Source organism: Phocoena sinus, chromosome 10 (genome assembly GCF_008692025.1).
Source record: "Phocoena sinus isolate mPhoSin1 chromosome 10, mPhoSin1.pri, whole genome shotgun sequence".
NCBI lineage: Eukaryota > Metazoa > Chordata > Mammalia > Artiodactyla > Phocoenidae > Phocoena > Phocoena sinus.
Genome location: NC_045772.1, coordinates 18,293,306 through 18,317,159, shown reverse-complemented (window position 1 = coordinate 18,317,159; position 23,854 = coordinate 18,293,306). Strand labels below are relative to the sequence as shown.

At 44.0% G+C, this 23,854-nt stretch overlaps 1 protein-coding gene across 1 annotated transcript in view; it reads right to left on the bottom strand.

The window, feature by feature from the left end:
- LOC116761134 (putative tetratricopeptide repeat protein 41) overlaps positions 1-23,854 on the bottom strand; it is an 83,975-nt gene that overhangs the window by 3,167 nt on the left and 56,954 nt on the right. Inside the window, 4 exon segments of the mRNA XM_032646919.1 lie at positions 20,617-20,749; positions 21,215-21,284; positions 21,839-21,932; positions 21,935-21,982. Coding sequence (XP_032502810.1) covers positions 20,617-20,749; positions 21,215-21,284; positions 21,839-21,932; positions 21,935-21,982 — 345 coding nt within the window.

Below are 23,854 nucleotides of genomic sequence, written 5' to 3'. Positions count from 1 at the left end.
GCTTTGACCTCAGCACTTTCTTGAACACAACCTATCTCTTTCTGGCAGCAAAAGCACAGGAGTTGCCAGGAAAGGACATTCTTAGCTCAGGCCAACCCCAGCCCACCCCATCTTCCCTCAGGGTCGGTACCAGCTGGACAGCACTACCCAGCCAGGTCAGTCCTTTCAACCCAGAGAAGAGGAAAGTCCAGGATGAGTTCATTTCCACAGGAAAGAGGTCCCTGAACCTTCTTCCCACTTCAAATCTTCATTCTGGACAAGGAGGGAACCTAATATTTAATTACAGAGTCTGTTGGTTGTTTTGTATATAACACCTCATTAAATCTTCAGAATAACCCTAGAGGCAGAGATTATTATCCCCTTTTGGCTACCAAGAAACTTGAGACTCAGAGAGTTTATGTCCACAAGCCCAGAAAATAGCAGAACTGGGATTTAAACCCAGGTCCCTAGATCCAAGGACCATAAGTTCTAGAGGTGGGAAACGAGAACACTGTTCTCTCTCTCACGTTGGTTCCTTAGGAGATTTTTCTATAAAACCACAGCTAGACAGGAACCATCTGTTATCTTTTCCATTTTCTACATCTGGACAGCCATACCTACCCTATTTCCAAGGTAGTGTGAATTGGGAATGAGAATGAGGGAAGGTCCCACTAACTAACTTCCTTGAAAAATCTATTCTCAGATTTTAAATGGTAAGTTTTCCTAGTTTCCCCCTTTTTTTAGTGCTTTATATTAAAAAATAAAGTAGTATCTTTATTATTTCCTCTGGAAAAAGAAAGATATTTTATCCAAAGACAGTCCACTGCCCTTTTAAGTAATCTTCTAAAGTACAACTTTTTCTAATCTTTATTCTACTGAAATTTAAGCCTATTCCTCTTGCTTCGTATTATATTTGCTGTCAACTAACAGGTAGATTTTTACAATGCCAGTCCTGTGTTCATTTCCTCCCCGGGGCCCACAACTATAATTCAGGTTGTTGTCACCAGGTAACAAGGAAAATCGCAGGTGTTGGTGGAGAGCCTCAGGAAGTGTCCCTGAATGAGTCCAGAGTCTGTGGACCCTGCCCAACAATGAGCTTCCCCACTGTGCTGGGAGGAAATGGGTAAAGAAGTGGAGACAATCACAGCCTATATTCTCCATCCAGAAGACAGGCTGCCAATGTGTAATGAGGAAGGAGGATTATGCAGGATTTAAAGGTTCTCTGTTGAAAGTTTCTTTTTCTTTGATAAATACGCCATGTCTAAAGTTTGTCAGAAGTCCTTCAGTCTGAGAAATTAAGCTTGTTTGCTTGTTCTTTCAATAAATGTGTGTCTATAAATAGACTGGGGAGGGAGAAAGTTGTCAATCATTGTCCCAAATGGAGTAAAAGGTTGCAGTGGGATGTTTCCATGCGTCTTCAATTTCTGCCCTACAGAAAATAAAAGGTTATGGGAGGGTGGGGAATGGCTCTTTCCCTTCACCCTCTTCACTGAGACCATCGGCTAGTCTGCTCAGAGGGACCTGGCGGCAGATGACCTCTGTCATCGCCCCCAGTACTGCATGAGCTCACTCTACCAATTCAAGGGGCTGAGCCGTTGCAGACCCCACCTTTGGGTAGAGGGAACAGATTCATTGTTCTCTCTTACACAGGCTGTTTTCCCTACCATTCCACCAAAATTGATAGTTCCCTGTGACCGTTATGTTGCTAAATGCAATCGTCTGTTCTAGATCTGGTGGTCAGCTCTCAGCCCTCTCCATTTTTTTTTAAATCAATTTTTACTGGAGTATAGTTGCTTTACAATGTTGTGTTAGCTTTTACTGCACAGCAAAATGAATCAGCCATACATATACACATATCCCCTCCCTTTGGGATTTCCCTCTCTTTTAGGACACTACAGTGCATGAAGTAGAGCTCCTTGTGCTATACAATATGTTCCCCTCAGTTGCCTAATTTATACCTAGTATCAATAGTGTATATGTGTCAATCCCAGTCCCCCATTTCCTCCCAACCCACCCCTTTCCCCCTTGGTATCCATATATTTGTTCTCTACACTTGCGTCTCTATTTCTGCTTTGCAAATAAGGTCATCTATACCATTTTTCTAGATTCCACACATATGCATTAATATACGATATTTGTTTTTCTCTTTCTGACTTACTTCACTCTGTATGACACTCTCTGGGTCCATCCACGTCTCTACAAATGACACAGTTTCGTTCCTTTTCATGGCTGAGTAATAGTCCATTGTAAATATACCACATATTCTTTATTACTCTGTTCATGGACATTTTGGTTGCTTCCATGTCCTGGCTATTGTAAATAGTGCTGTTATGAACACTGAGGTGCATGTGTCTTTTTGAATCATGGTTTTCCCTGGGTATATGCCCAGTAGTGGGAATGCTGTGCCATATGGTAGTTCTATCTTTAATTTTTTAAGGAAACTCCATACTGTTTTCCATAGTGGCTATATCAATTTACATCCCAGTGTTAAGAGGGTTCCCTTTTCTCCACACCATCTCCAGCATTTATCGTTTGTAGATTTTTTTCTTTTTTTGGCTGTGTTGGGTCTTTGTTGCTGCGTGTGGGCTTTCTCTAGTTGCGGCGAGCGGGGACCACTCTTCATTGCAGTGCACGCGCTTCTTATGGTGATGGCTTCTCTTGTTGCAGAGCACGGGCTCTAGGCGCACGGGCTTCAGTAGTTGTGGCACACAGGCTCAGTAGTTGTGGCTCACGGGCTCTAGAGCGCAGGCTCAGTAGTTGTGGCACACGGGCTTTCGTGCTCCATGGCATATGGGAGCTTCTCAGACCAGGGCTCAAACCTGTGTCCCCTGCATTGGCAGGCAGATTCTTAACCACTGCACCACCAGGGAAGTCCCAAGAGTTTTTGATGATGTCCATTCTGACCTGTGTGAGGTGGTACCTCATTGTAGTTTTGATTTGCATTTCTCTAATAATTAGTGATGTTGAGCATCTTTTCATGTGTTTGTTGGCCATCTTTGAAGAAATGTCTATTTAGGTCTTCTGCCCATTTTTTGATTGGGTTATTTTTTTGATATTGAGCTGCATAAGCTGCTTATATATTGTGGACATTAATCCTTTGTCAGTTGCTTCGTTTGCAAATATTTTCCTCCATTCTGAGGGTTGTCTTTTCATCTTATTTAAGGTTTCCTTTGCTGTGCAAAAGCTTTTAATTTTAATTAGGCCCCATTTGTTTATTTTTGTTTTTATTTTCATTACTCTAGGATGTGGGTCAAAAAAGATCTTACTGCAATTTATATCAACGAGTGTTCTGCCTATGTTTTCCTCTAAGAGTTTTATAGTGTCTGGCCTTACATTTAGGTCTCTAATCCATTTTGAGTTTATTTTTGTGTATGGTGTTAGGGAGTGTTCTGATTTCATTCTTTTACATGTAGCTGTCCAGTTTTCCCAGCACCACTTACTGAAGAGGCTGTCTTTGCTCCATTGTATTCTGGCCTCCTCTGTCATGGATAAGGTGACCATAGGTACATGGAGCTTAGCCTTGGGCAGCCCTCTCCTTTCTTAGCTTCCATGATTTTACTGATGCTCTGCCTACTTCTAGAACCATTCCTCATCTCTTGCTACAACTTCTTCCTCTGCTCATCCCTTAAATACTGTACAGCATTCTCCCAAGTTCTATCTCCTGCCATCTTCTTGTCTTTTATTCTTCTTGGCTCTTTCAACTGTTCTACAGGGTTTGGCCACCATGTGTATGCTAAGGACTCCCGAATGTTTTTCTCCAGCTCAGTTTTCTAGCTCCTAAGCACTAGACTCATATATTCTTCTACCTACTGAACACCTCCACTCAGATAAGAGATTCAAATCAACAGGCCCCAAATTAGCTCATCATGGCTCCCATCCCACCTCTGAACCTTGTGCTTCCTGCCAACAGCTCCATCCACCCAGTTGCACCGGCAGTGGGTATAGCCATAAACTGGGGAATGCCTCAGACTGTTCCCTTTCCCTCCCCTGCTACCCAATCACGCACTGCTGGATTTACTGACTAAATCGCAAATACACCACTTTCTCTCCATTTGTCTTGTCCTCTCTTAGTTAACACAGGAGAGTCTCCATTCTCCTCTCTACCAATTCCATCCTCTATTCAGCCACGAGAGTATTGGATCTAAAATGCAAATCTACGGACTTCCTTGGCGGTCCAGTGGTTAAGACTCTGTGCTTCCACTGCTGGGGGCGTGGGTTCGATCCCTGGTCAGGGAAGTAAGATCCCACATGCCGCCCCAGCACCTCCTCTGATGAACCCTTTACCATGGCAGACAAGATCTGCCATGCCCTAAACCTTGCTGACTTCTCCAATATCACCTCCCAACCCTCCCATTCCAGAGGTTCACACCCCCCTGATTCACCTCCCTCGCCTTTGTTCATGCTATTGTTTCTTGCTTGAAATGCTCTTCCTCACCTTCTTTACCAGACAAACGCCTGTCAGGAGTCACAGCCAGGTCACTTTCTCTGGAAAGGCTTACTTGTTGCCTCTTTTATATGCCCCCCACACCTTCTACCAATGTCTGTCACCACACATATCACATTGGATTTCAGTTCTCTTTTATGCGCTTATCATCCCAACAAGACCACAAACTCCTGGAGCCCATGAAGGGTAGAAAGAGCACAGGATTTAGGGTCAGAGGACTGGGTTCCAAGTCATAAGTCTACTACTTACTAACTGCAAAGTTCTGAAATGTCACTAGGTCTTTCTAAGCCTCAATGATTCTATTATCTAACTGATAGGATTCTCAGATCACCTGTACTGGGCTAAGTCATATGACATATCTGCTATTTCCTCAGCTTTAAGATAGCTGAATAATCTCTAGAGTCCCTTCCAGGTTTAAAAGTTTTCTAAGCTTATAAGGAATATTTGACATTTTCCTGCAACCAAGAGAATTTACAAATACATAACCTGTTAAAAATTATCCAACACACACAACAAGTAAAAAGTAAGCTCTGCTAACAGACATAAAATAGACTGCTGGATTAACCCTCTATTTATTAAATAGGGCCCTCTATTTCCTCTGCAAAACTTTCTACCTGATGCCCAGGGCACACTAAATGCCTGCAGCTAGCAGGTTCATCCCTCCTGTGCTGGCATACTTCTGCTCCTAACTAGCATTGCTTCTAGCATGACCAAGAGTCAACTGAATTTGTTAGTCTAATTTTGGTAATTGAATTTAGTATGGTACAAACTAGGAAGATATGAGGGTGAAATGAAAGAGTTGTTTTCTATGAAAAACAGGCTGAATGCTTTGGAATTCTTTCAACTTGTGAGCGAACAAGAAAACCATAAAAGATTTAAGGCAGGAAAAGGTAGCAATCAAAAGTATCCTGCCCAAGATGACATGATACTATACATAGAGAATCCCAAAGATGCTACCAGAAAACTACTAGAGCTAATCAATGAATTTGGTAAAGTAGCAGGATACAAAATTAATGCACAGAAATTTCTGGCATTCCTATACACTAATGATGAAAAATCTCAAAATGAAATTAAGAAAACACTCCCATTTACCACTGCAACAAAAAGAATAAAATATCTAGGAATAAACCTACCTAAGGAGACAAAAGACCTGTATGCAGAAAATTATAAGACACTGATGAAAGAAATTAAATGATACAAATAAATGGAGAGATATACCATGTTCTTGGATTGGAAGAATCAACATTGTGAAAATAACTCTACTGCCCAAAGCAATCTACAGATTCAATGAAATCCCTATCAAACTACCACTGGCATTTTTCACAGAACTAGAACAAAAATTTTCACAATTTGTATGGAAACACAAAAGACCCCGAATAGCCAAAGCAATCTTGAGAACGAAAAGTGGAGCTGGAGGAATCAGGATCCCTGACTTCAAACTATACTACAAAGCTACAGTAATCAAGACAGTATGGTACTGGCACAAAAACAGAAATATAGATCAATGGAAGAGGACAGAAAGCCCAGAGATGAACCCACGCACATATGGTCACCTTATCTTTGATAAGGAGGCAAGAATATACAGTGGAGAAAAGACAGCCTCTTCAATAAGTGGTGCTGGGAAAACTGGACAGGTACATGTAAAAGTATGAGATTAGATCACTCCCTAACACCATACACAAAAATAAGCTCAAAATGGATTAAAGATGTAAATGTAAGGCCAGAAACTACCAAACTCGTAGAGGAAAACATAGGTAGAACATTCTATGACATAAATCACAGCAAGATCCTTTTTGACTCCCCTCCTAGAGAAACGGAAATAAAAACAAAACTAAACAAATGGGACCTAATGAAACTTCAAAGCTTTTGCACTGCAAAGGAAACCATAAACAAGACCAAAAGACAACCCTCAGAATGGGAGAAAATATTTGCAAATGAAGCAACTGAAAAAAGATTAATCTCCAAAATTTACAAGCAGCTCAATAACAAAAAAACAAACAACCCAATCCAAAAATGGGCAGAAGACCTAAATAGACATTTCTCCAAAGAAGATATACAGATTGCCAACAAACACATGAAAGAATGCTCAACATCATTAATCATTAGAGAAATACAAATTAAAACTACAATGAGATACCATCTGACACCGGTCAGAATGGCCATCATCAAAAAATCTACAAACAATAAATGCTGGAGAGGGTGTGGAGAAAAGGGAACACTCTTACACTGCTGGTGGGAATGTAAATTGATACAGCCACTATGGAAAACAGTATGGAGGTTCCTTAAAAAACTAAAAATAGAACTACCATATGACCCAGCAATCCCACTACTGGGCATATACCCTGAGAAAACCATAATTCAAAAAGAGTCATGTACCAAAGTGTTCACTGTAGCTCTATTTATAATAGCCAGGAGATGGAAGCAACCTAAGTGTCCATCATCGGATGAATGGATAAAAAGATGTGGCACATATATACAATGGAATATTACTCAGCCATAAAAAGAAAAGAAATTGAGTTATTTGTAGTGAGGTGGATGGACCTAGAGTCTGTCATACAGAGTGAAGTAAGTCAGAAAGAGAAAAACAAATACCATATGCTAACACATATATATGGAATCTAAGGGAAAAAAAAAAAAAAGGTCATGAAGAACCTAGGGGTAAGACAGGAATAAAGACACAGACCTACTAGAGAATGGACTTGAAGATATGGGGACGGGGAAGGGTAAGCTGTGACAAAGTGAGAGAGTGGCACGGACATATATACACTACCAAACGTAAAATAGATAGCTAGTGGGAAGCAGCTGTATAGCACAGGGAAATCAGCTCGGTGCTTTGTGACCACCTAGAGGGGTGGGATAGGGAGGGTGGGAGAAAGACGCAAGAGGGAGGGGATATGGGGATATATGTATACATATAGCTGATTCACTTTGTCATACAGCAGAAACTAACACAACATTGTAAAGCAATTATACTCCAATAAAGATGTTTAAAAAAAAAAAAAGTATCCTGCCCAGAAGCATCACAATTGCCTAAGTTCTTACCTTACAGAAACCAAAACTAGAAATTGTGTGTGATGCATTTTGAGAAAGGTGACATGCAATTCCAATCAGAGGACCCATTAAAAGCAAAGATCTTAACTCCAAATTTTTAAGTTTAGGTAAAGAATTACATATATATGCTTAAGTTAAAATGAAAATATGAAGTTTGTCTGTATCACTTAGCTGACTTTTTGGATTAAGGGACCCCCTGCTATAGAGAAGAGGACTCTGGCTGAGCCAAGCATTTTAAAATCAAATGAGGAAAGAAGGACTGACTCACCCCACTGAAAGTCACCCTGTAGAGCCTTTGTTTAATTTCTTCCTTCTACATGTGACTGAAGTGCTTGATATGTCTTCTATGAAAGAATCCCAGGGAGAGGGAAGTAAAATAACGTTCATCTACCATACTTCATCCAAAATAAACAATTCCGTATAGAACCCTCAGCTGATAGAACAGAGTATGAAAAGCCACATTTCTGCTTTTTCCTCCCACTGTAATGATTTCTCAGTAGGCGGATCTAAGCATTTATCAGAGAAGGAGAAGAAAAAAAAAAGATTGGTCTGTGTCAGAGGCAGTAGGGAATATACATCACAAAAACCCTCTTTTCATGTCAGGATTAGTACTAAAATCTCTAGAATTAGCAGTTTCATGAGGTTAAGATTTGTTCTTGAAACTGGATCAAAGAAGCTGAAAGGAGATGAGGAAATATTTCAAGGAAATATTGAACAGAAAGAGATTTCACTTTTGAATAAATGCCTCATGAAAATGTGATCAGAAGGAGAAACAAACTTTAGGATTATCACCCTCTCACAAATCCACCATTTTCATATGTGCTTAGTATAATCTCATGCATTAAAATGTTGTGAGTATAATTAAAATCTGAATGATCATTGCTGAAAGCCCACTATTTATATACCCCTTGGAAGATTATACTGTATTCTATACATTGATTAAATGTAATAATAAAAGATTAAGGAAGGTGCAGGTGCCAAAACTTTCAAGCTAGCAATTAATGTCATTAATCTGTAATCCAAACTGATATCTAAAAAGTCACCTAGGGACTTCCCTTGTGGCACAGTGGTTAAGAATCTGCCTGCCAATGCAGGGGACACGGATTCGATCCCTGGTCCGGGAAGATCCCACATGCCACGGAGCAACTAAGCCTGTGCGCCACAACTGCTGAGCCCGCGCACCACAACTACTGAAGACCCTGCACCCTAGAGCCCAGGCGTCGCAACTACTGAAGCTTGCGCCGCCTAGAGCCCGTGCTTGGCAACAAGAGAAGCCACCGCAATAAGAAGCCTGCACACCAAAACGAAGAGTAGCCCCTGCTTGCCACAACCAGAGAAAGCCTGTGCGCAGCAACGAAGACCCAATGCAGCCTAATAAATAAATAAATAAATAAATAAATAAATAAATAAATAAATAAATAAGTGACCTAAAAATTACTGTTCTCATTAGGCTAAAATACTATTTAGGTCACTTCTTTTAATGTTGTTAGCCTGGATCAGAGCCATCACTTCTGTTGGAAAGCCAGGAAAATTGTGTAACGCCCCAGAAAGAAACTGTTTATCCACTTTCCTCACCCTTCCTGCATTGACAGAGTACTTACGCACAGCTAGCACTCTTTGTGATGCTTTGAAGATACAAAGAATAAATAAGTTCCCTGCCCCTGGGAGTTCACAGTCCGTTTGAGAGGTCAAAATACAGTAAAAAGAAATACAAATGAAGTCAAAAAAGGGTTCTTTGAGGGTTTCCCTGGTGACGCAGTGGTTGAGAGTCCGCCTGCTGGTGCAGGGGACATGGGTTCGTGCCCCGGTCCGGAAAGATCCTGCATGCCGCAGAGCAGCTGGGCCTGTGAGCCACGGCCGCTGAGCCCGCGCGTCCAGAGCCTGTGCTCCGCAACGGGAGAGCCCACAACAGTGAGAGGCCCGCGTACTGAAAAAAAAAAAAAAAAAAAAGGGTTCTTTGAGCTCCTTCATGACTCTGGATATACAAGATGATTTTAGCATGCTGTGTGAGAAATCTCTTGTGATGATGATGCTAGAGGAATGAAGGACCCTATGTTCCTAACACTCCCTCACTTTGCAAAAGCCTTGCACTGGCTTTCAATTGCTTTTTTTTTTTTTTATTGGGGTAGAATTGATTTACAATTTTGTGTTACTTTCAGGTGTACAGCAAAGTGAATCTGTCATACAAATACATTTATCCACTCTTCTTTAGATTCTTTTCCCATATAGGCCATTACATAGTATTGAGTAGAGTTCCCTGTAGGTCCTTAATAGTTATCTATTTTATATATAGTAGTGTGTATGTGTCAGTTGCTCTTCAGGTAACATCCCAAATCCCTGAACAGGCCTCGGGGCCCGTGACACCTCTCTGACATCCTCCTCATGCACCCTCTCCCCCCCACATTGGTCCCTGCATACTAGCCCCACTGGCCCTTTTTGTTCCTTCCAGATTTGCAAATTCTGTCCTCATGGCCTAGATGACTCCTTTCCCTCCCCACCACTTTGCTCAACAAGCAAATCCACCTTCACATTCAGTTGCAGCGTCATTTCCTGAGAAGCACCCCCGACCCATCCCCCTTCATCTAACAGATCAAGGTCCCCTGTTAGCACTTGTATTTTGCCATGATAGCACTTTGCACAACTGTGGTGCAGCCACTGTGTGTTTAGTTGTCCAACCACGATCTCTATGGTGGCATTTTCCACAATTGCAGCTAAACAGTCTTGTATTTAGTTGTCTGACAGCTGTTGGTCTCAGTGTGAGCTCAGTGATGGCAGTGTGGGTCTCTACCTGTCCTGCTCACTGCTATATCCCCAGGAACCAAAACAGAGATTGTCACCTGGCAAAGATTCTCTCATTAACCGAACTCTGCTCAGGCTCTCTGAACTCTTCTTCAGCTAGGCTTGACTTCTGGGTTTCTATGTTCATCTCTATGTAGTCCAATTTTAACAAGAATCCTGCTAGGTTCGTTTAGCCAGAATTCCCCTTATCCTTGGTGTTGCCTCTTAGTAATTTTCTATCCACTGACCCCCACCCTACTCCTTGGCTACAAATTCCCACTTGCCCATGCCCATATTTGGAACTGAACCCAGTCCTGTACTAATGTCTCTTTCCCCCTATTGCAATAGTCTTGAATAAAATCTGTTTTTACTGCTTTAAGGTTCAGTAAATATTTGTTGAAAGAATTAATGAATGAATTATAATACACATCATTAACATTAAAATACCCTTAATAATAAATACTTGCTTTTCTAAAGTGGAAGGGTAAATCTGAATTAACAAAGTCATTTTCTCCATTATATGTTCATTCCCATGGCAAATTTTTACTGAGAACCTACTATGTACCAGCCACTGTTCCAGAAGCTGGGCATACAATGGTGGAAAGACAGATCAAGTTCCTTCTTTTTAGCAAGAAAGGCAGATTTTTTAAAAAACTAGTAAGATCTAAATAGACATTTCTCCAAAGAAGACATACAGATGGCCAATAGGCACATGAAGAGATGTTCAACATCACTAAGTATTAGAGAAATGCAAAACTACAATGAGGTATCACCTCACACTGGTCAGAATGGCCAACATTCAAAAGTCTACAAATAATAAATGTTGGAGAGAGTGTAGAGAAAAAGGAACCCTCCTACATTGCTGGTGGGAATGTAAATTGGTGCAGCCACTATGGAGAACAGTATGGAGGTTCCTTAAAAAACTAAAAATAGACTTATCATATGATCTGGCAATCCCACTCCTGGGCATATATCCAGAAAAGATGAAAACTCTAATTCAAAAAGATACATGCACCCCAATGTTCATAGCAGCACTATTTATAATAGCCAAGACATGGAAGCAACCTAAATGTCTGTCAGCAGATAAATGGATAAAGAAGATGTGGTACATGTATACAAAGGAATATTACTCAGCCATAAAAAAGAATGAAATAATGCCATTTGCAGCGACATGGATGAACCTAGAGATTATCATGCTAAGCGAAGCAAATAGGACAGAGAAAGACAAACATCACATGATATCACTTATATGTGGAATCTACAAAAATAATACAAATGAACTTACTACAGAAACAGACTCACAGACATAGAAAACAAACTTATGGTTACCAAAGGGGAAAGGTGAGGGAGGGATAAATTAGGAGTTTGGGATACAAACTACTAACAAAACAGATAAACAACAAGGACCTACTGTATAGCATAGGGAACTATATTCAATATCTTGTAATAAACCATAATGGAAAATTATACACATATATATTTATATAACTGAATCACTTTGCTGTATACCTGAAACATTGTAACTCAAATATACTCCCATTTTTTTAAATGGCAAAAAAGACTAATAAATAAATACATAATTTTAGGTAGTGTGCTATGAAGGAAAATAGAGCTGAGTGAAGAAGTAATGAGGGTGGGCGTGCATTTACACACTTCACTCTGAAATTGTAGACAGGCTTCAGACAGCCTTGCTGCGTTCTCGATGATTCTAAAGAGTTTCCAAAACAATCTCCTAAACAGAATAAGACCATGAAAGGGTAATTGGCCCCCAAGCCTTCTTCAGTCTTAAATCTCCACTTGCCCATAGGCAGAACTGCCTTCAAATCAGTGCACTGCCTCGATTCTCCTACCACTGCCTGTTTTCTTACGTCTTCACCTCCCATCCCACCCTTTCTCATAGCCCCCCTGCCAGCTCCCAATTGGTCTTCTCCACGTCTTTGTTTATTCCTCCCTTCCTACCCTCATTCATGCACATCCCCTGCCTAGCAGTGCCTCGTCCTCGGCCAACTCACACCCTCCATCTACCTTAAGCATTCCTCCCGAGAGGCTTTCCCTGGAAAACCTCCTGCTACTGATGACTGTCTCCCTTAAATGTAAACATGGAAGAGTAACTCTGCAGAGAACTTCAAAGAACCCTATATCCTTAGTTACAGATGGAGCGGAGAGATAGACCTGGGCCAGAGCACTTGTGACTTGGCAAAGGTCACATAACTGGCTATGGCCAGGCAAAAACTAAAACCCAGTTCAGCCTCCTCCAACCAGGCTGTGCTTTAAATGTTTCGTGTGTTATATATTTTATAATAGGTTTGTTTTGCCTCCTAACAAAACAAGAATTTGCTTAAAGGGAGAAATTAACTTCGTTTGTTTTTGGATCCCCCATATACGGGGGATCCCCCAGGACGGTTCTTTGAGCACAGGGGACAGAGTTCCCATCTGTCCCATCCCATTTGTCTATTACCGCATCTAGAAAAGACCAAGACAAATTGTCATTTAGATTGAAGTACAGGCCATACGGCATTCATAAAATTCACGTTGGAGGACCTAGGAGACCATTTCAAAGTAGTAAGCAGCCCCTGCAGAGCGCCTGAGGAACTGCTCCCACAAGGAGAAAAACTCAGACAAAGGAAAGTTTCTTACAAGAGCCTCCAATCCAGAGTCACAAAGGCAGATGCAAGCAATGACTTGTGATTGGGTGATTGGGCTGCCACTCACATGGGCAGCTTCAGGCTGAGAGCTGCGGGGGGCGGGGGGGGGGGGGGCGGGGCGGGGTAGGGTGCGCTGTAGGAGGCTTGTTTATCTTAACCGGGTGAATGAATCTCCCAAACCACCCCAGACCTACAAACTGGTTAGGTTAAGATAACACATCCTTATAATCCTGTCATGCATTACAATGTATAAAGCACTAAATCCTCACTGAATAGATACAGTGTATGCGTCATACACCATGGTTCTTTTCTTCCCTCAGTGCAAAAATCCTTAAAGAGGATCGCTTTGATGACTAACGTTCGGTAACACTTTTACTACAGAGGCCCCAAAACTTCTTTAAAAATGACTAACGATGGGCTTCCCTGGTGGCGCAGTGGTTGAGAGTCTGCCTACCAATGCAGGGGACACGGGTTCAAGCCCTGGTCTGGGAAGATCCCACGTGCCACGGAGCAGCTGGGCCCGTGAGCTACAAATACTGAGCTCTGCGCGTCTGGAGCCTGTGCTCCGCAGCAAGAGAGGCCGCGACAGTGAGAGGCCCGCGCACCGCGATGAAGAGTGGCTCCCGCTTGCCACAACTAGAGAAAGCCCTTGCACAGAAACGAAGACCCAACACAGCCAAAAATAAATAAATGAATAAATAAATTTATAAAAAAAAAAAAAAAAATGACTAACGATGAGTCCCAGCTACATGTGGTTCTGGCTTCCTTCTTATTTTATGAGTTCCTCAGGCACGCTCCACGTAGATAGACATTTTCCATTAAAGGTAGATAAAGGGGATCACGATATGCCACCCCAAAGTAGGCCACACTGACATTAGAATTATTACAAGCCAAGGCATTTGATTCCTGAGAGCCCTTATGTGCCTAAAAGCAGAGCCTCCCTAAAGGACTCAAGTGTTTTAAGTCCCCTCCCCGGGAGAGGGGGCAGGGGACAGGAAGCCAGCACCACACCCAGACAGACACTGCCACAAACTACCATATCATCTATTCTCCTAAGGGCCTATTTATCCTTCCAAAGAGTCATTTGCTTTTCCATGAGGGCCTTTTCTCCCCCATCCCTCTCCCCTGCTAAGTTAGTATATAGACCCCAAGTTCAAGCCACCCCTTGGAGTTGCTCATCCCTGAGTAGGTGTGTTAAGTGTGATGCACACGTTAGTAAACTTCTGTTTGATTTTTCTCTTGTTAAATCAATCTTTTCTCAGGCTAATTTTACAGGGCCCCAGCAGAAGAACCTAGGAGGGTAGAGGAAAAAAAATTTTTTTTCTCCCCTACAGTTTTGGTGGCAAAGGTGGGATTCTATCATCTAGTACTCCTTGCTTGGTCCAGAAGCTGCTGTTAAGAGATCCTGGGCTTCTTAATAAAATCCGCAGGAGATAGAACTTCTTACCAAAGTCAGCCTCTCAAATTTCTGCCTGCAGGGTCAGGTGGAACAAGGGTGGTGAAAGTCTGCCTTTTCAATTTAATTTTCAGGCTCAGCCAGGGACCCTAAGAAGATGGAAGAAACGTTTTTCTGCCCCTACATAGGAAAACTAAAAATATGTCAAAGAACAACTGATTCCAAGGTCTCCATAAACTTAGTCTACCTTTCCCTCCCAAGGCTCTCATCCTCCTGTACTGAAGACACCCATCAGCTCTCACCACCAGGGACTGAAACAGAAGCACAAGAATTCTGCCCTGACAGCTGACTTAACCACGCACGATGTTTCTGTGAGCCTGGAGCGGGCCTTATGTGAAATGAATCAACTTCAATCACCAGCAGGTAGGAAAAACTATAAAATAATGGCGAGAAAGTGCTCCTTACAGAAAAATACTTGATCGTAACCACGTTGAAAATTGACTGTAAAATTGAAACCTATCATAAAGAATTATTTAAGAAGTCACCAAAACACTGTGATTGCCAGAGACCCTCTTATCGGAAAGTAAATGAATATATTATACTTTCACCACAGACAAGCCACCAAAACTAGTAACAAAAAATTAGGCAAAGCAACCAGATCAGGTAAACTAGTCCCTTTCCCATAAATGTTCTCTAGATTTGCATCTGCAATTCCTGTTTATAAACAATATCTTTACTCAGCCAGGACATGCTTACTGGGAAAAAAAAAAAGTACACACACGCACACACACACACGCACATACTACTAAATCTGTAGAGTGAAAATAGAAAATATTCTTTCCCTGCAGATATCAAGTATCTTAAGGCTTTTTTGTCAGCAAATGACTAGGCTGACAGCAATCCTGTTTTATTGTAATATGGATGACAAGCATACATGCTGGGGGAAGTGGTTGATTTAGGTCAGGGTTTCCTAGTCTTGGCGCTGTTGACATCTTGGACTAGGTAATGTTTTATTGTCGGGGGCTGTCCTGGGCACTGTAAGATGTTTAGCAGCCTCTCAGGCCTCCACCCACTAAATGTGCACTCCCCACCCCCAGCCATGACGATCAAGTTTCTCCAGACTTTTTGTCCTGAGGGTCAAAATCAGCCTGGGGATAAAAAACACCCTTTAAGGCTGAAGTCGATTGTGCCCTGTGGCAATGAGATTTCAGGAGCCCTGACAATGTTTCAAAATTTTTCTAGTTGTAGCATTTATAGAAACTGAGATTTCTAGTGTAGCCTACTTAAAGAAAGAAACAAAGCTGCCCAAGGGCTGAGAGGTCTCTGTCTGACCCTCATTGAACCCTCACTCTATTTGAACCCACTCACTGGAGGCAAAAAAGTTGGCAAGTGCTGTCTGTGGGAATCACATCCCTGACTACACCTACCGCACGCTCCAGCTGTGGCCTGTCCCCAGCCTCCTATCCAAACATTATCTGCAGCCTCCAATTCAACTCTCATTCTCCTCAGTTCCCAAGTCTGGCAGTGATGCTCCAGCCAAATGACAGAATTCACGCGTGGCAACCATTTGCAGAACAAGCTAATGGGCTACTGAGTCAAATAAGTACTGAGGCAGTAAAACGTGAGGTCCTGCTACTCTGGTCCCTGGCAATAGCAGAGCCTGGAAAGCAGGACCTTTCTCTCAGAGGCCCCTGAGTTCTTCAACAGTGACCCTGGAGGACCACCCATAAAATGTCAGTAAATTCCACCTAACCAATCCAGTACCAGGGATGAAGAGACTCAACAGTCACTATAAACCACAGGTAATAATATCAACATTCTGGTGGAAGAAACTCAGAGACAGAATCAGAACTCCTCCCATGAAGGGAAACAGAACAGTATGACAGAAGCAACAGAGGCCAAGAGGAGGCAAGAGACCCAACCCCAATCCTCCTGATAAGATTTAAGGCCACAATTTTTCATTTCAATCTTTTTAACTTTCGTTTTAAGTTTTAAATGTTTATCTTTAATCAGAAAATCTCTGCACCAGATCTGAGGCACTGAGTCCCATGAGTAAAATCAAAAGTGGGCCCATCGTGTTATTTCTGGTCACATGTTACTTTAGCAACACAGGAATAAGTATGAAAAGGCTACTGCTATAGAAACTGCATCTTAAAACAGAACTGGAAAGAAGGGAAACTACCCTGACAGGAGAGGGGTGTGGTTCGGCATGGTGCTTTGCCTACAAAAGAATGAAAAATGGGATGGAAAGGACTTTTAAAAGATATCTTTCTGTTGTGGTACGAATGTTTATGTCCCCCTTAGAATTCTTATGTTGAAATCCTAACCCCTGAGATGATGGTATTAGGAGGTGGGGCCTTTGAGAGGTGATAAGGCCATGAAGATAGAGCCCTTACGAATGGGATTAGTGCCCCTTATAAGAGAGACCCCAGAGAGCTCTCAGCCCCTTTCTTCCACTATGTGAGGACATGGTGAGAAAACAGTTGTCTTTGAACCAGGAGATGGGCCCTCACCAAATCTGCTGGCACCTTGATCTTGGACTTTCCAGGCTCCAGAACTGTGAGAAATAAAATTCTGTTGTTTAACCCACCCAGTGTACTTACAGCAACAGACTAAGACACTTACCTAATGAGGGAAGGTAAATAAGCCGCAAAAAAAAAAAAAAAAAAGTTTAAAGTATGTGGAACAGGAGTTGCTTCAAAAATGAAGGCTTTTTAAAAAATAAGCAAAGTATGCAGGTGAGACGGAGGGAAAGTCATCTGCTTCTAACAGAAATACATCAAAGCAATTACCTAACTTACACAAGGTATCACTTAGGCTAATGTTCGGCTGCTTCCTGACGAGTGAGGAGCTGGCCAGAGTGCCTGCATTTTCCTTTATTTTTATCACTGGTTTATAATATTCAATTGCTTGCTTCCTTTGAATCTAGAAACGAGAAATCTAATTAAGGCTTTGCATCCAAGAAGCATGGCATTCATCCATTTATCCAACAAACATTCACGGAATGCTGGCACTGGGGCTGCGGTTCAGAAATGAGGAAGGCTAACCCTTGCCCTCAGAGAATTTCCCGGGGTAGGAGGAGAGACTGGAGGGTGAAACGGAGGACCAGCCACCTGTGAAGGACACTGAGTGCAAACCTAGGGGTTTGGGACTTTAATATTGAAGAGTTTTCATTAAGACAGTGATGTGATCCAACCTGCGTTTTAGAAAATTCACCTGGGTGCAAGTGCGGAGGATAAACTGAAGCAGGTGAGGCTATGGGAGGGGAGACCAGTTGGTCCAGAGGAAGAATGATAAGGGTCTGAGCTAACGCAGTGGCCACAGATGTGACCGAAGGCCTGCTAAGTCCTGGCGTCACACGGAAGGTGGTGGTCCTGGTGCTGGGAGCGCTGGCATCTGCGCGTGCAGTAGGACGATGAGGTTAGGAGCTTGAGCTCTGAGGTCAAGCGTGCCTGGTAGTGACGCTCTGCAATCAGACCCCCCTGGTGCTAATCCTGGCCTTACCATTTGAAAGCCAGTCAAGGATCCTAATCTCCTAAACCTCGGTTTTCTCGTGTTCAAGATGAGGATGACAGAGCTGTTGTGAGGATTAAATGAGAAAATGTAGGGAGTGGGTTTAGCATGGTGACTGATAATAAATACCACGAAAATGTGTCGTTAAAGATGGTGTCTGTACTGGGTGAGATGGGAGAAGATGCATTTTGTCAAGGAGAGGGGTGGATGTTTTCAGGCTTGAGAATATTGACTCTGAACTGCCCGAAGACTTTGGATACCCAAACGGAGATGCCCAATAGGCAGATGGATGCACACGTGTGCAGCTGATGATGGAGGTCTGAGAAGGAGATGGAGACGAGAAGCCATCGCCTTAGGGAATGCTGGCTGAAGCCCTGGGCACGGGTGAGGTCGCGGCACCCCGGCTGATACATGTAGAGTCCAAGAACTGAACCCACGAGAGCACCACCATCTGGACGAGAGTCGGGAAGAGAAAAAGGAAACCCACGAAAGAAACCGAGAAGGCATCATCAGAGAAGATGGCCATGAGGGTGGGTAGCTCGGAAACCAGGAGAGCATATCTCAGGAGGGGAGCCATGGATGCTGTCAAAACCTCCAGCAGCAGACGACCAACAAGATCAAAGTGCAAAGAGACACAACGAGGATGTTCCTGATGACGTTCATGGCAGCAGGCGAAACGGAGGTGGGTGGAGGGAGAGGCGAGTGACGTCAGCCGGGAGTGAGGCAATTGAGACACTTGTCTGGAGGGGACACGGATGAAAGGACAGCTGCTGATGAATGGAGACAAAGTTGAGAGAGAGAGCGGTGACATTCACTGATTTCACTGAGAACATATCCCCGTTCCTCTTAAGCCAGTTTGCCCATTCTTCTCTGTCCTGGGGGGAGGGGGCGCCGGGGGGAGGGGGGAGTTGGGGGAGGGTTACTTTTAATTTTGTAATTTGACCTCATGAATCCATCCCTACCCATCCCCACCCTCCAAGGCCCCTTAGGACCCTCTGATCATTTCCCTAGTGCATGAGAGCTGTCTTGAGGGCCCCTGGCCACCAAAACAAAGGATCTCCACATGTTTGAGAGGTGAGTTGAGTGGCACAGCAAAAATCTCCCAGTCTTAACCAACGTGGAAGGTGCGGTCACCTAAGGACAACCTTCAGTAAGGATAAAGGCTTCTCGGTCGTTTCGGAAGGCTGACCGTTGACAATGAGGTCTGGAAAGAAGACTGCCAAGTACGGTCAGCTCCTCTGACACAGAGGCCATGCACGTTGAACGGCGGCAGTGTTAAGTGTCTGGTGAGTCACACGCTGCCCTCCCTGGATTCATGGTGGGGCAGCCCGGGCCGCAGAGATGATTCAGTCAGTAAGCTACGTGTTTAGATTTCTCTTTTATGAGGCAATGGCTCTACTGTCAAGCTTTTTGCTTCTCTAAAGAAGGTCCTGTTCTCTGCTCACAGCGCTGACCTTAAGAGGAACAAAAGTCAGCTTACGTAGTGTCAAGTGCCTCAAAAATTCCCTGCTGGGGAGCAAAATAATAATACTAAGAACTCAATTTATCAATTCAGTGCACCAGGCGTTCTTCCAAGCACTTTACATAGAAGATCTCTCAGTTCTCACCATCATCCTGCAAGGAAAACACTACCACCACTCTCGTTTTACCAATGAGGAAACAAATGAGACACCAACATGCTAAGTATGCGCCCAGGTTCTCACCGTTACCAAGCGGCAGAAACAAAATTTGAATCCAGGCAACAGGACCCCAGAGCCCAACATCTCAGCACTACTACAGAGCACTGGTCACTTTACCCTTAGAAACTCCTTTATTGGGGCTACTCTTTTCAAGGTAAATATTCTTCGAAAGGGTTAACACTGACGTGCAGTTCTGCGTTAGAGATGAGTCACATCACATTTTCTTGGGGAGCAAAAGCCAGAAGACAACAGGTCACCTCCCTGGTGAGAGGGAAATTCTCTCAAGGATGGTGGAAAGGGAAAAGTGAAAGGCAGGACAGCCAACAGGGAGGGGAGAGGGAGGGGCTACAAAAACAAAACCTCACAACTTTACAATTTCACCTAGAGCGTCCCTGGCCCTTCAGCCAGCTGAACTGGCTGTGCAAGGGTGCAGGCTGGGCCAAAGGAAGGGGATGGTGGACTCTCTGTGGACTCACAAAGAACTTTCTCTCATACCAACCTGTCAAAGGAAGAAGTGGTCGAGCTTGGCAAATCCTAACATAGATTAGATCCAGACAGTAATACCTACAACCCCTCTTTTTTTTGTTTGTTTGTCTGTTTTTTGTGGGGTTTTTTTTGTGGTACGCGGGCCTCTCACTGCTGTGGCCTCTCCCGTTGCGGAGCACAGGCTCTGGACGCGCAGGCTCAGCGGCCATGGCTCGCGGGCCCAGCCGCTCCGCGGCATGTGAGATCCTCCCGGACCGGGGCACAAACCCGTGTCCCCTGCATCGGCAGGCGGACTCTCAACCACTGCGCCACCAGCGAAGCCCTACAACCCCTCTTTTAAACACAGACGCTGACAGTCTCTCCTGACCAAACTCTACTCAGGCTCTTCTGAGCAATTTTCAACTAGGCCCCAACCTTTGGACTTCGGTGTTCTTCTCTGCATGGTCCAACCAGCGAGAATCCTCACCGGCACCATCCCCCAGGTGACGTCTGATCACCCTGGCCTGCCTTCAGCAAGAATCCTGTTACGTCTGTTTAGCCAGAATCCACCCCCATCCGTACCCCTGACGTTTCCTCTTAGTAACTTTCTGTCTACTGACCCCGCATACCCCGCTGCTTTTCCATGTATTTGGAGGTGAGTCCAACCTGTCTCTGCCGCTGCAGAACCCCTTTGCATGGAGAGCCGAGGAAAGCCCCACCCGTGGCAAGTGAGTGAGAGGTCTTCCCCGGCGAGAAGGGGTGGCACGAAAGTGGGGTCTGAGGCACTGCAGGCTCTGGCCTAGGTCTTGCAGAAGACAGACCAGTGGGGTATGGTACCGGAGACACAGTCCACAGAGGCTTGAAGTACAATGCATAGGTCTTCCTCACAAGGCCTGGGGTGATGCTGGGAGACACTCACGATGGCGTTGTCCTCCTTTTTACTTTTCCTCCTGCCAAAACCTCTAAACGGTTTGTGGGCTAGGAGCTCCTTTCAGATATATCATGGTCAGTGTCCTGACAAATAGATCAGGGCAGAACTCTCAGGCACGGTGAGTTTCTCTGCACAAGGCTGGAACCAAAGAAGTGAGACGCCCCGATGAGTGACCCCTGACCTCCCTGTCACTAGTGGGGTTTTTTGAAGGGACCCGGGGTGGGGAAAGGAGCCACACTACTTGAAACATTTCATAAAAACTATGTCTCAGTGGGAAAAACAGTAAATCTGCTAAAAATTCCATAATTTCTCCAACTAGGATGTTTTTCTCACCAAACTTCTCCTGATATTTAAGCATTCTTGAAATTTCATCTTTGCAAGAGAAGCGTTTCCGGCAGCAGATCTGAAAATAAAATGCATGTGCGTGACTTACTGGGCACGATACATGTTGGCTACCTTCATTGTGCCACCAAAAATAATGCTCATAAACGTCGTTTATTCTATACAGGATGACACAAAACAGCAGAGCAGTTTATATTAGCAGAGACTTGAGACTTTCAAAGGGATCGATAAGACGTGTGTACATCTTTATAAGAAACTAGGGCACTGTTCTCAACCGCAGCACTATGGACATTTGGGGCTGGACAGTTTGTTGCGAAGGGTCCTATATAATGTTTGCCATCTCCCCTGGCCTGTACCCACTAGTTGCCAATAACGACACCCGCAGCCGTGACAAGCTAACGCGTCTCCAGACATTGCCAAAGGCCCCATAGGGCGCAAGCCTGCCCCTGGGTTGAGAACCACTGAATCAGAGGATGGAAACGTTACAATTCATCCTTTCTTAACCCAATCAGTTAGTTGGGAAATGGATTAGCGAGGATGGGTTAAGTATATTAATCATAACCGTAACAGCTAGTACAGAAAATAAAACATTTTCAAGCAAAAACACACATTTACATCAGAACACCTTCAGTGTATTTCATGGTAGCCTGGTCACAGGTGTCGTCCAGTAAGCTGGACATTTCAGTAGCACACTGCAGAATATGGTTTCTTTTAAGTACTCCTTAGATGCTGACTTTGCCAGGTTGTTCAGCACTCTGCCTGCAGGGAACAAATTTTGGCAAAGAAGATGATGCTCAAGGCTTTTTTTCCACAGAAGAGTTAAGATGTCACTAGGCAGGTCATTTAATAGCATTTCTTCCTCGCTGCCAACAGCTGGGTTTTTTTCTTAATAAATCAATTACTGACCTACATTGCATGGAGTTGGTTTTTCTATAACGAATTTGTGTGTGTGCAGAAGTTATAGGGCTGAGGAGCTGAGGCAGTAGACTGAAACCAAATCCAAGTCTGTTTTGCAAATGAACAGGTCAGAAACAGAGTGAGAATACGGATGTAGTGAAACCAGCCATCACCATGGTAACCAAGTCCTAGAGAAGGCCAGCCGGTACAGCCTTGCAATAAGAAACAATAAAATGGTACAGCCTTACAACAAGAAACACGTGGATAAGCCCCATAAGCCTAATTAATAAGTAATGGGCTGTACCTAGATACACACTGCCTTGGGAATGTACCCTTTGCAAAGGCCTAAATTTTGCTAGTTATTGAAAGTTAGATATGCTAACAATAATAGACTTCTAAAAAGTAGACAGTTTTATGGTTTTCTCAGCCATACTTTCTTACGGAAAGAGATAAGAATCATAATCATACTTCAAGGTGTTACTAGAGCATTGCTAGCAGTAAACAGAGCAGCTTTAACTCCCTGTGCTAAGGAATTTACTATTAATTATAAAGGATTACCGTTAAATTATCACAAAGCATCTTTCCCATCATCAATAGTACCCCATTCGTTGCCCAGTGCCCACTCCAGGGCCTCAGGCCTTGCATCTGCACACCAGGGAGGGACAGCCATGTGCCTGGTCTCCCTACGTCCATTCTCCATACAGCAGCAAACGTGACCTCAGAACAGAAATCAGGCGATGTCATCCCCAGCCTAACTCCTGCAAGGCTTTCCCTCGCACTGATAATAAAATCCTAATGTTTCCTGGGGCCCGAGGCCCTGAAGGATGTGAGCCCAGATGCCTCCTGTCCTTTGTTCACAAAGGCTTCTTTTTTTTTTTAATTTTCTTATTTAAGTATAGCTGATTTACAATGTTGTGTTAGTTTCTGGTATACAGCAAAGTGATTCAATTATTTATATATATATATACACATGTGTGTACTTTTTCAGATTCCTTTCCATTATATGTTGTTACAAGACAGTGAATATAGTTCCTTGTGCCACACACACAGCAGGTCACAAAGGCCTCTTTTCATTGCTAGGACAAGCCGAGCCCTCTCCCACCTCAGGGCTCTGCACCCGATGTTCCCTCTGCCACGAATGCCCCCATCCCCACCACATGTGTCTCCTGCAGTCTGTCACGTCTCAGCTTCAATGACCCCTCCTGGAGATGCCCCTTGACCACCCTTTCACAGGTGGTCCCTCCCCCTGCTTATGCTCTACCTCCATCTCTTGTTTGTGTCTCTCACTGCATTTAGTACAGCCTGTAATTACTGCATGTGTCCGCTCCCTTGTGTGTCATGTGCCACCTCCTTTCGGAGGCAGCATTGGTGACTCTGTCCTGTTCAAGCTGCTGGTGCCCGACAGGTGCTCAGTAAAGAGTTTTTGAATGTGTGAGCCCTGGTCAGGCTGGAATCCCCTCCCCACCCCCTTTATCTGCTTGCCTAGACCCTGAATCCCCACCTGACCCTCGTCAAGAGACCGGAAGTACAGTGCACTCCCATCAAAGCTGCTGCTAGGGCTTCCCTGGTGGCTGTTGAGAGTCCGCCTACCAATGCAGGGGACGTGGGTTCGTGCCCCGGTCCGGGAGGATCCCACAGGCCGCAGGGCGGCTGGGCCCATGAGCCATGGCCGCTGAGCCTGCGTGTCCGGAGCCTGTGCTCCGCAACGGGAGAGGCCACAACAGTGAGAGGCCC